The sequence below is a fragment of the Pelobates fuscus genome, chromosome 11, assembly GCF_036172605.1.
Source record: "Pelobates fuscus isolate aPelFus1 chromosome 11, aPelFus1.pri, whole genome shotgun sequence".
Lineage (NCBI taxonomy): Eukaryota > Metazoa > Chordata > Amphibia > Anura > Pelobatidae > Pelobates > Pelobates fuscus.
In genome coordinates, this window is record NC_086327.1 from 141,230,575 (window position 1) to 141,244,239 (window position 13,665).

Below are 13,665 nucleotides of genomic sequence, written 5' to 3' on the forward strand. Positions count from 1 at the left end.
AGAGGGAGATACACATACATCTCACTCTAGCTATACTCAAAACACATTAATTAATAGTGGGAATTTCAAAACCCAAAATAAACATGAAATTGCCAGTTAGAGCAGAATATTTGTTGATCAAATGTGGACGAAATTTGAAAGGTAAAATATAATTTTATTAAATCGGAATTCGCATATTTAAAAGGGGAAAATCTGAGCCTGTCTCTGTACTTCAAATTTTATATACACATAAATAATAAAAATAATGTATATATTTTGCAATACTGTGAGGTCAAATTTTCTCTCCCCTTTTACTTCGTCCGAGTAGGTTCTCCCCAGTTCGTTTGTATGGATGATATTCAGACAAGCCGAACTGCTTGACACAATTCGGTCAGTAATATATATATATATTTTATATTTTCTTGGTCGAACCAAATTGTAAGACCATGCACAAGTCTTGCCTAGTGTGGTCATTGTTTTCGCATTTTGTGCTTCATTTGCTTTGGTTCTGTTCATGTTCTATCTATTGTTGGACTACCACATGTATTTACAGCAGCTTTAGATTTTTAGCACCGCTGTTTCACACTTGCTCGGTTAATCTGTGGTTTGCGTGCAGGACTTTCTGTTCATTACATGCACATGTTTACACACGTTACATGGCAGGGTCCCTAATATTTCTAGACACTAAATACCAAGGTTAAAAAAGAATGTTTTCTCACGCTAGGTCAGGATACCGACTTCAGACATCTTATTTTAGATTCCAGGTATGCTAATCACTTCACCCTGCCAAATACCTTTTCAAAAAGTCGGTATATATAAAATATGACATCAAAGGGAAGTCGGTCTGTCTTTTAAAGAGATGTTAAAGTGGGAATGCGATAGTAAAATGAGTCCCGCCATAAAACATGTGTAAATACCAGATCTGAGTCCATATGCAAATTTATGCTTGGAAATATGCAGCATATGCCATTGGTGTGTGATGTTATTAACCCTTAACTGTAAAAACACAAAGATATGTGAGTTACACAGGCAGTCTTATTTCCACTCACCCTGTGTGCCCAAGAAGTGGGGTTGGTAAAGTATCTAAGCACAAGAGGTCACAGTCAGAAAAATATGAAGAAAATGCTTTATATACTTTTCTAGTCTCCCCTTTATACTTTTATAAAAAATATTTTCTGCGGCTGATTTAAATGCTGCCATAACCGCAGTCTGTTGTGTCATTCAGATCTGTCTGGTGTTTGTCCACTTGAGCCACAGAAGGGTTTCGGTGTAATGGAGTACATTGTTTGGCTGTTCTGGGTTAGCAAAATCCACATGTTCCCACACACTGGGATTCTCCACCGGTCTTGTCTTATGGCAACCATTGTGTGTTGTAGTGAAAAACAGCATTGCCAAATGGTTCACTATACCAATCATGATCTGTAGACACAACAATGACATTTTCACTCTTGTTTGACCCTTTTAGTCGCAATGAATGGCTATAGCTCTCAGCCAGTAATGCTGCCTGGTGACCCTCTTAGTCTGTAACTAGTGACAATGCAATGCTAGAAAATGAAACCAGTTATATTGTGGATGATGGCAGTTGACATCCACAAATGAGTAGCCTTTGGCACTATAGTTGGGGGCTACTTTCTCTACGCAGGTGGGTGGGCAACAGAGTGTCATGTTCAGTAACAGCTGTGTGTTAAATGTTAGAGACCCCTGTTGTAGCCATAGGTGATGGAGCATGTTACATGTTTACAGAACTCCCCCCTCCTCCTCCCAAAATAATAGTTAGTCAGCTCTTGGTGGAATTTCACCAGTGTCGCCCTTTCACCCTCTCATTCTCATGTGAAATTAGTGAACTTACCAGTAAAGTCCATTGTGTGAGTTTATGTAACGTTGGCATGTGGAGGAGATTAAAAGTTGCTGGAATGGTGTTGCGTTAGGGTGGGCTCAAGGGGAGGGAGCGAGGGTCTTTTCCTCCTTGTACTTTTAATCTTTCATGTTTCTTTGAGGTTCTCATGGAGGTCTCCTAGGCCCGATTTAGCGGCTAGTCACACAGACCTCCTATTGTATTCAGACCAGTGCTTTATAACTTCAGCTGTCCAGAGGACAAAGCTGTGAAAGTTGACAAGAGGCAGTAGAGTGGCCAGCTTGCCATATACAGACAGCATGTCTGGACTGCAGATGTGCAAGAAGCTGTCAGCGAGACTCTCCAGAGAAGGAAATCTACTGTTTGACTTTAGCCACACAACTCACGTTCTATAAACAAACATAACCCGTGACATTGCTGCTTCTTTCACTCCGGTGTCACACTGCTTATCCAAATCATGATTGATGGCATCGGTTTGCTTTACGTGAGTGACTGCTTAGTGTATAAGGAAGCAGCATACAGTGTGAATAGTTTACATAGAGGTACAGCACTTAGTGTCCGTGATTAACAAATAGGCCCCGTGCCAAGCTGTACAAATAATTAAACTGTCTCTCTGCTGGAGAGCCTTAGTTCCAAATCGCTGAGTGAGAGATGACATAACATACAACCGTTATCCTGAGGAAAAAAATGCCATCTGGCTGGACCAATCACTGGGTTCTCTAAGATGTCCATTTCTGTTTCAATTAAATAATCATTTATTATGTGTATAATATTGGTTTTATTTCTTGAAATGAGTAAATAGAAAACTCTTCACCAGCAGACGATATTTGTTTCAGATAAATAGTTAAAATGTAATCCGGTATATGGTAGAATTAGGATTCTTACTAAAGAATTTACAGTATTTCTGTGATTTGGAATATGTCTATATTTTACTTTTACTGCCTGAGGATGTCCACACTTTATATTGCATTGAAGCTGACATCAATTTATCCTCATCTGTTGGTGCTGGGATCCATTGAGTTTTTATTTCATTTCCCCCGTTCCAAAGACTTCTTTATTCTTTTGAAATATAACCAACAAGCCGTATAACAGCAGTTCCCAACATGGGACTGAAGTCTGTGGTGCTCTACGGCTGTGGTCTCTCCAGCCCCTGCAGTAAGCACTGCGCAGGAGCAAGCCGTCTCTGCATTTCTGGTAGCAGAGGCAGCGTTCTGCTCCTTACAGTCCCCCATTAAGTTTGTGCTGGCAAACAGGTATAACCTCAAATCCTGTCTTTCTGAGTAATTTAGGGTTGTTCCTTACCCTTGACATCAGGGCCAGTCACCCTTCCATTACAGAAACAGAAGCAATTTGCAGGGGGATTGAACATAACGAACACACATTTAAAAAAAAAAAAAAAACATGGGGTGAAGGGAAAGTGATGAGAATAATAACGGGGCATGGTGGGAATGCTAAGGGATAGAGGGAAGAAAGCATGATAGATGTGAGGCTGGCGGACACTGAATAGGTGGTGCTGAAGAATGAGAGAACATTAATAGCATTACAGTAAACAAAGTAAGAGAAGTGAAAAGGCAATGGGAGAGGAAGTGTAAAAGCAGCAGAACAAGATGTAAAGATCAAAGAACTGATCTGACTAATTAAAGGGGACCTGGAGTCTGAGATTAAGAGAGAGGAATACTGATCCCAAGGCACAAAGTTTACACATAAAGTGTTTGTTCATGCATTGAAAGTACAACAAAGAGAGCGTGCATAAAATAGCGCATAACCAACTTATAGTACCAATACCACAATAATAATAAAGTGCTAAATGCAAACACCCACTAAAAAGGTATAACTGCATTGAACAAAATAAAACCCGGTACCTGGCACAGAGTGTTAAAATGTGGGAATGAGGCAGAGACCCGGGGCTTGGGGTACACAAAGGGTAATAATGCAAAGACTCCGCAGACGGAGGGGGCTAAGGATGAAAAACAATTGGTACAGGAAATAAGAAACCCTTCGGTACCATTAACCTGAGCACTCTTATGACAGTTTTATTTATTTTATATATAAACAAATTTCAGACCCTTTAGATGTAGGAATAGCTGTAACGTTACACTGGATCTGCTAATGAACGGATACTAAACATCTTGCATTAATAAAACACATAACAGGCCAGTTATGTTAGTTATACGCGTATGTAACTAACTGTCTCTTAGTGTGCTGTTTTATTTAAAAAAAAAAACAAAAAAAACTTTTCTATAAAAGAATTACGGCATTTGAAGAACTGGATGCATTATCTGAAGATGGGGGCGTTCAGAACTGCATATTTGAGGGTTTCATATTTTAAAACCGATTTAATCTAAAAGCGGAGAACGAAGTCTGCTTTTTATGTTACTCTAATTGGAAATGGCGGTGCTCATGGGGGCTTCTCCTTCTTTTCAAAACCCCCACACTTTACTCTCATCAGGATGGTTTATTTAAACTGAAATCAATTAGTCCCTCTGGAATATTCATGATACACTACAAAGGCATATTTGTGTTAAATGTCTCATGGAAGTTTTGCTCTCCATCAGCAAAAAGTCAGAATGAAAAAGCTGGTGATTTCTCAGTTGTAACCCCTAATTGCACATGTTGGGCAAATCACTGTGGATTTTGATCCTTACCCTGTGTTATTAGGACTTTAGATGTGTTTGGACCTTACGGGACTTGTCTGTAAGTCCTGTTATTTCCATGATGCTTATTAATGACTATTATTTGCAGAATGAGAGAGGAGTAAAATTAACCCATTTGGAAATATTAAATTAACGGAACAAACAAGCAGGCAGAATACAGCTTAAAAGTCCAATTATAGTCACTGCCCAGAAAATATATAGGTCATCATAAAGAATTGTACAATTTATTGGTTTTGTTTTGTGTTTATTTTTCGCATGCCAAATGTATGTTAAAACAATATCTTTGTATGTGTGTAAATAGGGCCCCTCTGATAACAGAGACACAGGGTTGAGCTTTATATTTTTATGTATAATCGCTTGTGTTTTTGACTTTTTCAGCATTAACAATAAGCTCCAGCAGCCCGAGGCAGCGGCCGGCGTTCTGGAATTCGCCATGAGGCATTATGGGGAACTGGTATGTGTGTCATGTCCTTCTGTTTTTTTTGTTTTGTTTTTCTTTTTATGAGTCAAAGATTTGAAATACACATTCCCCTACAGTGCACATGTGGATTGAAAACCCTTGTTAACCCTATGTGATTTTAGATGTAAAGAACACTTTGAATTGTGGTCACGAGACAACCTAGGCTAAATTTCACAAGACCGAACACAGGACTATACTGGCAGTGCGATCTGTTTGATAGAGAGAGGAAATGTGCTGTGATATAAACGTAGTGGGAACTCTGTACAACCTTCAGTAGGCCCCTTCACAAAGTGCCGCTTTGCAGGCAGCCGTAATGATTTCCTGCGACTTCACTATTACATCACCCCCTGCGTATACTCGTTGAGAGAATAGCCTTGTTGTGTGCTGCACCTCTGGGAAGGTTTGACCTCATTGTACAGGGAAGCAGAGGGATGGGGGCACTTCACACAAACATCTCTTGGAAAGCCAAATACTCCATCACATTTTTTATGATGCTTTGGAATATCCCCAGGGATTTTTTTTACATTAGAAGCCAAGGAGCAGTGATCCTGCTGACCCTTGCATACCGAATCGAGCAATAGTGTTTGAGTGAGAATTACTTCAACTAAACATAGAACATCCAACTTGAAAGCAAACAAGATCCCACTGTCCGGTTTGCATGTCCGTTCCGAATTTAAAATACGTGAATTCTTTCTCAGATTTCTTTTCTTTAACTTACACCAGTAATGGGCATTCCTTGGCATATTCATCATGAAGCTCCAGTAGGTCACAATCAATCTGTTACCAAGTGTGTCAAAGCTGCATGATGCATGTAGCAGAGCCTCGTTCATTTGTGTGTTTCCCCCAGCTTTTCCTATGTTATGCCTGTTTTCCCGTTCGGGAGCGTTCATATGAACAGAACTCAATCGTCTTCTGAACGGGCACCACCCCGGTGCCGCATTAGAACGTTCCCACCAATTAATCAGAACGTTCCCACCGCAATGTCCTACTTGTATTTATAGCCCTATAAAAAAAAAAAGCATGTAAACACTGGGTGTTTTTAAACTAAAAATTTTGAATCTTGAATCTATTTAGCAGGTTTTTTTTCCCCATTGGCTTTTGTAGGCAAGTAAAAAAAAGAAAGTAAAAGTCAAACATGTTTTTTTTTTTTTTTTCCAAAACAGCCCCACGGTCCTTAACGTACAACATGGCCAAAACAGCCCCGGTCCTTAACGTACAACATGGCCAAAACAGCCCCACGGTCCTTAACGTACAACATGGCCAAAACAGCCCCACGGTCCTTAACGTACAACATGGCCAAAACAGCCCCACGGTCCTTAACGTACAACATGGCCAAAACGGGTTAAAGCAGCTCTGTCACCTTCCCCCAAATATAAGTATTTTCTACAGATAAAATCTTTTGTGAAACGATATAAGACAAAGCATGTAATGTATTGATTTAGCATTGGTCAGGTGAATATGGTGCCTAGAGTCCCCTGACACGGTCTGCTTTCAAATATTAAACCATTTTCAAGCAGTTTAACATTGCAGATTGGCCTTAAGTGCCGGTCTAAGTTAAAGTAGTTATGGTGCTCGGAGTCTTTCTTTATGGGACATCAGTTCTTACGTTTCAGTACCTTCTCCAGGGCTGTCCAACTGGTGGCCCTAAATGCTATCAAAATTAATTTTGAAGCTAAACAAAAGGTTGACTTACACAGGTAGAGGGACCCTCGTTTTTTTGGTGAGGGTTCTTGTTATTTATATTCCTTCCCAACCACAGTACTCTGGGTTACAGGCATTTTACAAAAAGCAAATGCCACGAAAGCATTAGAAACCGATGACCGAAGAAAATTAATGCAGACATTTATGTTCGTTTCATGTTTTATTACAACTGCCAAAACGACACATTTATTTAAATCATGTTACAACTTTTCTTCTGGCTGCGATTTCATGAAAGCCTTTTCCAGAACTAGACGAAAGGATTTACTTTGAAATTTTCATGGCTAACCCCCCTGATCCCCAGATTTCAGTAGCTTCAGTTAACATTAGGGCACTAAGTGATGGCTTGTGTTGAGTTTAAAAGAAAGTTGCAAAGTGTGCGCCATATGTAAAGGAATCAGAAAATAAGGATCCAAAGGAATTTACAAAGGAACTGCAAATGTTTGGGCTAAGTTGTCAAAGTCGAGTTACAGAGTTAGTCATTTATTTTCAGTTTTCCTATTCTGGCTTAAAATGTTGTTGCCAATTCTTCACTATCCCCTGTTTATTGAATAACCCCAAATGGAAATGGTCAAGTTGCGCTTATTGGCGTGATACTAAATGAATGGGTCATTCTATTTTTTTGATTTAGATCTTTAAGAAAAGTCATTAATCTCAAAGGGTTCCATCAGATAGTTTTATTATTCCAAGAGACCTGTAACTGGGGTAGAAAGGGGGGCACACATGTGACTCAAATCTAGGGATTTTCTGTATCTGAAGCCAGCATAAGATGTGTATAATAATGTCTGATAACTGCTTTCTACTCTCTGCTGGTAACCGTTCTACAAATAAATCCTATGCATGGTGTATGTAGGGTTACCTGGCTTAGGCTCCATATATGTGTGTTACAGAGCATTTTCTGTGTAGATTTGGCATACCCTCACTTTTTTCGTACTGTTGGCACCATTTCACCCAGTTCTGCCCCTGGACTGGATAGAAAAAGACATAAGGTGACCTGAATATATTTTCATACTATTGGTTACACCTTCATGTTGTCAGCATTAAAATTGGAATACCTTGTTACGATAGAAACATATGTCTTCTGAATTGTGAATTGCAATGACTTATCTGAAAAGAATTAAGGTTTGTTTAATAAGTATTATTTCATCCACTATGTAGCTGTCTGTCTCGCATGCACCTTCTGTTACTGTTTGTTACAAAGTGCCTTCTGTTCCTTCATACAATGTAGGAGATCCAGGCCACGTGGTATGAGAAGCTTCATGAATGGGAGGATGCTCTGAGTGCTTACGAGAAGAAACTAGAGGTTAACAAGGATGATGCCGAGTTGATCCTGGGACGCATGCGATGCCTGGAAGCACTGGGAGAATGGCAAGTACATTCTGCCATAGTTATCCACTTCTAGAGTAACATTCTCATTGCGTGTGCGATGGCCGTCACACCAGTAATAAGCTGCATTACGGGTTCTTAGATACGCCCTTACATACAAAAACATTTTTAGGCTGTTTTCTCAACATTATCAAGGTTTTTGTCCAATGTCTAACTGTAATCACCTTTTAAAAGATTCCCTAAACCGAATGATACTCCACTATTAAATGCCCTGCATTTTGTGTACATCCTCAGGGTTTACAGCTTCCAGGAGTGATCTCGGCCCAGGCACCTGTCAGCCAATTGTAGTCTTTCCCTTATTTTTAGTTGAATCTAAAGTACATTCTATAAAGCTCTGCTCAGCGTGGATTAATGAGACACATCACAACAGTTTCTTTATTCAGAAAATGTGAATGAAACATCTGCTCGGGTTGAAAGAAGCTGCAGGTGTTCCCTTACTGCCGCTTACTAGTGGAAGTGGCTGCCGCCATATAAACGGTGCTCTTTCCTCAATCAGGCACACGATCTCAAAGCTAAATAAGTGTATTTATGGTAAATCTCTAGGACCCAGAGGTTTAGACTCAGACTGGACAGTCCTGTTTTACATTCTTGTTAATGTCACTGTCTAGATTAACAAGAACAATGTGCTAGAGGAGGCTGTCAATTGTAGGAGCAGTTCAAGAAGCAAGCCAAGCCTGAGTGGTTTGAGATTTCACCAGGTAACAAAACAATTAGCGGGCCAGGAGGTCAAGTGGTGCTTATCTGCAGACCATTTATCAGATTGTCAGCTCACGTGGCACTTCAAAGACTCTTCACTAAACAATGACAGGTGCTGCTCTGTGAACTGTTTAACATTAAACCTGCTGACTACTCGCCCAGGGAGTTCTTTACCCATCAGTCCCCATCCGCCAGAGCTGATGTTAATTGTTAGATGCTTACTGAGTAAAACACATGTCCTCCTCGAATGGTTGGAACATCTGACATGGATTTCTACGGATACAGGAGCTGTATGCGTATAGCAATATGTTCTTGTGATCATGTTACTAGTTTTTTCACAGGACTTTTGTACACATGTTCACTGTTAATTTGAAACATTGCAGGCAAAGAGAATTCTTCAGAAATCTTAATCTTAAAAGTTTATATTTTTCTTATCTATTTACTTTTTATTAAGACTTTTTTTTATATTTTTCTACGTACCTAAATCTGGAGAAAATATCTATTGCACTTCACAGTGGTGGTGATTTCAACACACCTTCATGCCCACACACTTAAACTGCTTGAGATGCTGCTTATCTCGTTTGTGAAGGCATCTTAATAGCTATTTTTCGGAGAGCAGTTGACTTGGCTAATTAAAGCCCTGCCGGACAGGTTGTGGTAATGGTTATGGCGCAGGAGGCTATATAAGCAGTCATTACAAAGTGTGATAGCACTCAATCATATTATAGGAGGCAAATGTCTTATATGCACAACTTCTGGAGGAGACAGTGATGATAAAACCCACGTCCTCCTTATCTGTTCAAGACATTCGTATAGCGTTAACATGCATTTCATCCTGGAGTATAGCAAGGTTGGACTAAATGGGCGCTCCCCCAATAGCCTCCTTGCACCATAACAATAACTTGTGTGGTTATTTTTCTTGTGAAGTACTTTTAAATGTGAGCACGGTGAGAATTTGCCTACGACTTCTAGGAAACAACTTTGTTTTCCCTCTGCATTGAAGCATTACCGTCTCTGTAAAATTCAGTTGAAGCAGATCTATTGGATACTGACTGTTTGAGTATTCTGCCTGATTTTATCTGATTTAGACATTGTGATTGTCTTTAGAATTCAGTCAGATGCAGTGGCCAGCAATCTTTCCTCTGAGGCTGGTGTCTCATTTCTTTGGAGAATCTAAACTGTATCCCAGAACTTAAAATTCCACAGGCATCATAACGTTTTTTTTTTTCTCTCCCCAACGTGCTAGTTATTTTTTTTGCTCCCACTTGCTGTTTATGTTCTTTTTTATCTTTTCATAATTGGACATTTTTACAGCATGATTGACGTAGTACAAACCTTTTATTGAAAGCAACTTGACGGCTGAGTTAATTCACAAAATAGTTCAATTATTCCAATCCTCTGTTCTGGGGAAGTAATGAAACCTCCTGGAAATTTCATGCTCTTCCTTAACTTTACAGAAAAGATAATTTTATGTACATTTTTGCATCCCTTTTAAACTTATGTTCAGGGTTTTGAAGGAAAAACAAAAACGTGTGATTCCCATCTTCTGTTCCATATGTTTTGCATTCGATCTCAACTGACTTTTTATAGCAAAAGATTTCACTACTTAATTGTGGCATTTAACAATCTTCAGTTTGTGGTATTGATGTAAATGGGATTAAAGCATCGTTTGTCCATTTTATATATCTATATTATTAAAATGGAGTTATAAAATATGAATGTTTGCATGATGGCTGTGTCTGGATCTGTGGCTACTGCAGTTAAAATATCAGTGGCCTGGTGCCGTCACTCTATTGCAATTTATCAAAATCTAGGTTTTTGAGCTCCATGCCTCTTCTATGTTGGGAATTGTGGGATGTTATGATGGCCAAATATGTCCATGCCTCCAGCACACTTTTTGCTCATTTTTCTTAACCTTTTTTACGTGGATACATGATGTTATTTAGTTATCTTTCACATTTTACTTGCAAGTACAAAATATTGTTATATTTTACATTGGATTACCCACAGCAACTGTTATCAGCTTACTAAACAAATGTCAAATAGATTCCCTTATTAAATCTGTTAGTTTGAATTGGCTGCAAAATGTGAAGTATGTCTTTTGGGCGAAATGATACTCTTTTCAACAGCAAGCCTATTGGGGCAGCATATATGTCCCAAATTGAATTGAAGATGGAGTGATTTTATTGCTTAGACTATCCCTTTAACTGCTGAATCATGATGACAGCCACAGTTGCCTTTAATGAGAATTCGATGCATTAAAAGAATGGAATAGGGGGGGGGGTTTGGGAACGAAACTGAACGGATGCCATCTCCATTTGCTCCCAACCTTGCGGCACCTAATCTGCAAATATCCCGAACATCATAACCCGCACAACCAATCTAAGCACACTACGAGCCCGGGGGAACCGTGCAGAACCGACCAATGCCTTTTTTCCAACAAACAAGGACTGGAAAGGTGAAACGGCACAACCGGGCCTACCTCAAGTCCGCGAGTCACGGCCTGGAGACTCTCCTAGACTGCATTGGGACGTACTACCACCCAGTCTGGGAGGAGACAGAAACCCCAACATCTAAAGACATCTCTGCAACCATGGGGCGCCGCACGCAGAAACTGCAACAGGCAGTGGCGGCAGACCAGCCAAATATCAGGGAGATGTTGCAGAGACCGGCACCGTCCAAGATGGCCGCCACGGAGGCCTCCCCTGCTCAGCAGCAGAAATCCCACTCACCAGAGACAAGGGCAGAGGACACGCAAACCAACACATCCCCAGCCCATGGAGGCTCTGGGGACGGCACCTTCGCTACAAAACAAGACCTGCAGCACTGGATGCAGGAGATACAATCCCTGCTGGCCGCGGACCTCGGAACCCTGAAAACAGAGGTACGCCAAACCACAGAGCGTGTGAGTGCCATGGAGGGGGAAATTCAAACACTGAACAGCGGAGTGTCAAACCTTACAGACGCCCTGCAGTCCTTGCAGGCAGCCACCAGGCACTAGCGACACAGGTGGCCACCCAAGAGGACCGCCTGCGCCGCAATCACGTTAAACTCAGAGGAGTGCCGACGGAAATCTCCCCAGAGGAGCTGCCTCACTTCACAAGACGACTTCTGGCCACAATCCTGCCTCCAAACACAGCCCGGAAAATCACTCTAGAGGGCGTATTTCGCCTGCCGGTGGGGAACAACTCGGCCACAGCGGAGGCAAGAGATGTCATACTGCGATGCGCCACTTCCCAAGACAAGGCAGCAATAATGTCAGCAGTGAGAGGCAAAACCCCTTTACCATTTGAAGGCTCCCACCTGCTTTTCTTTCAGGACTTGAGCAGAGCAACACTGCACTGGCGTAGATCGCTTCAACACCTAACAAGCCGCCTGCGGACAGCGGGCATACAATACAGATGGGGACTGCCGAGGGTCCTCTTAATCACCCACAGCGGGACTACTCACAGAGCCACATCAGAGGCGGACATCCTTGCACTCACCACTCGCCTGGGACTTCCAGATGCAACCCAGACACCTGCTCAGACGGGACTATCCCAGATGGGAGATCCAGCTACTACAAGACCATTTACCCCCTCGCACCCCACGCAAGGACTCGGGGACCTGACAAGTGAAACTACCCAATCCGGTCAAACCGGGCCCAACTGTTATTGCATACTGTTTTGTTAAATCCTTTCTGTTAACGTTAGTTTCTCAATGCTATAGTTCGTACACACACACTTCACAAGGCCAGACCGAGGGATAACCGCGCAGATCCACATTAGGGTGGACGAGCCCCACACTCTTCCCCCCCCCCCCCACTGGCTCCTAGGCTAGGGGCACTCACAACACTAGCAGCAGCCAAGACCTAGAATAAAGACCCTAACTCTCTCTCCAGAGGGCACAAAAAGGCAGACTAGTACAAACTTGGAGACACAATACCTTGCACGAAGATACTGACACCACAATCTAGTGCAACTACTCACAACAACCTATAGTATCACAAGCACACTATAAATAGGATTACACTATAGCGTGAAGGGCCATGAACCTAGGAGCAAAAAAATGCACTACTGTCGACAATTGTTCCGTGACATGGATAAAAGAAAAATGTGTGCTGTTAAACTTGACAATACTGTGATATACACGCCATTGTTATATGATATGTTTTACCTCCTGTAAGTGTCCATATAATGCATGAAGCTTTTCACTGCACCAACAAAATAAAGAATAAAAAAATAAAAGAATGGAATGGCCTATAATATTCATATGAAGGAAAATGACAGAGAACGCACGCCATAAGACCAGACATGTCTGAAACTGCAAAATCAGGGATTGTTCTTTTACCCATCACATTCTTTTATATTTGTTTTAATCTTCCTGTGGATGTTTTTTGCACAATTTGCTTTCATGTCGTAGCTAGACCTTCATCCATCACTAAGATGCTGTATATTATTCCTGGCATGTTAAGCTATACAAAACATTGTTAAATATGGGAATAAATGGAGTTAGAACCAAATGCTACCTATGAAAAGGAAATCACAAAGTGTTGGGAGTACGGTACTGTTATATATTAGTGCTCCCACTGGAAGGCTATTCAAAGTATGTACTACTTGTTTTAGATCATTTTCATGTTCACTGCTTTCCCTTTAAGGATAATCCCGGTATCTTCTGCCCTTTGTAAATTTCTTACTGTGTCTTTACTGTTTCAACTGAAAGGTTACTCCATGTATATTATACTGTCCTTTCTATATCATTAACCGTTACTACTACTTCTCAAAAGTTAGTCAAAGTACTACACTGTCAATGTCACCTTCAATGCTTCCACTGGAAGGATGTAGCGCACAATACGGTGTAAGAACCTATGCTGCATTTCATCTTAAAATGTTCTCTGTAGGGATATATTTAATTAGCCAGAACAGGAACCAATGCTATGTTGGCTACCTATGTTTTGC

General features: G+C 41.0%; 1 protein-coding gene across 1 annotated transcript in view; it reads left to right on the forward strand.

The window, feature by feature from the left end:
• Positions 1-13,665, forward strand: part of MTOR (mechanistic target of rapamycin kinase) — a 112,928-nt gene that overhangs the window by 55,592 nt on the left and 43,671 nt on the right. The window contains exons 32-33 of the mRNA XM_063435988.1: positions 4,867-4,942; positions 7,875-8,014. Of these exons, the coding sequence (XP_063292058.1) occupies positions 4,867-4,942; positions 7,875-8,014 (216 nt within the window). The remainder of the gene's footprint in view (positions 1-4,866; positions 4,943-7,874; positions 8,015-13,665) is intronic.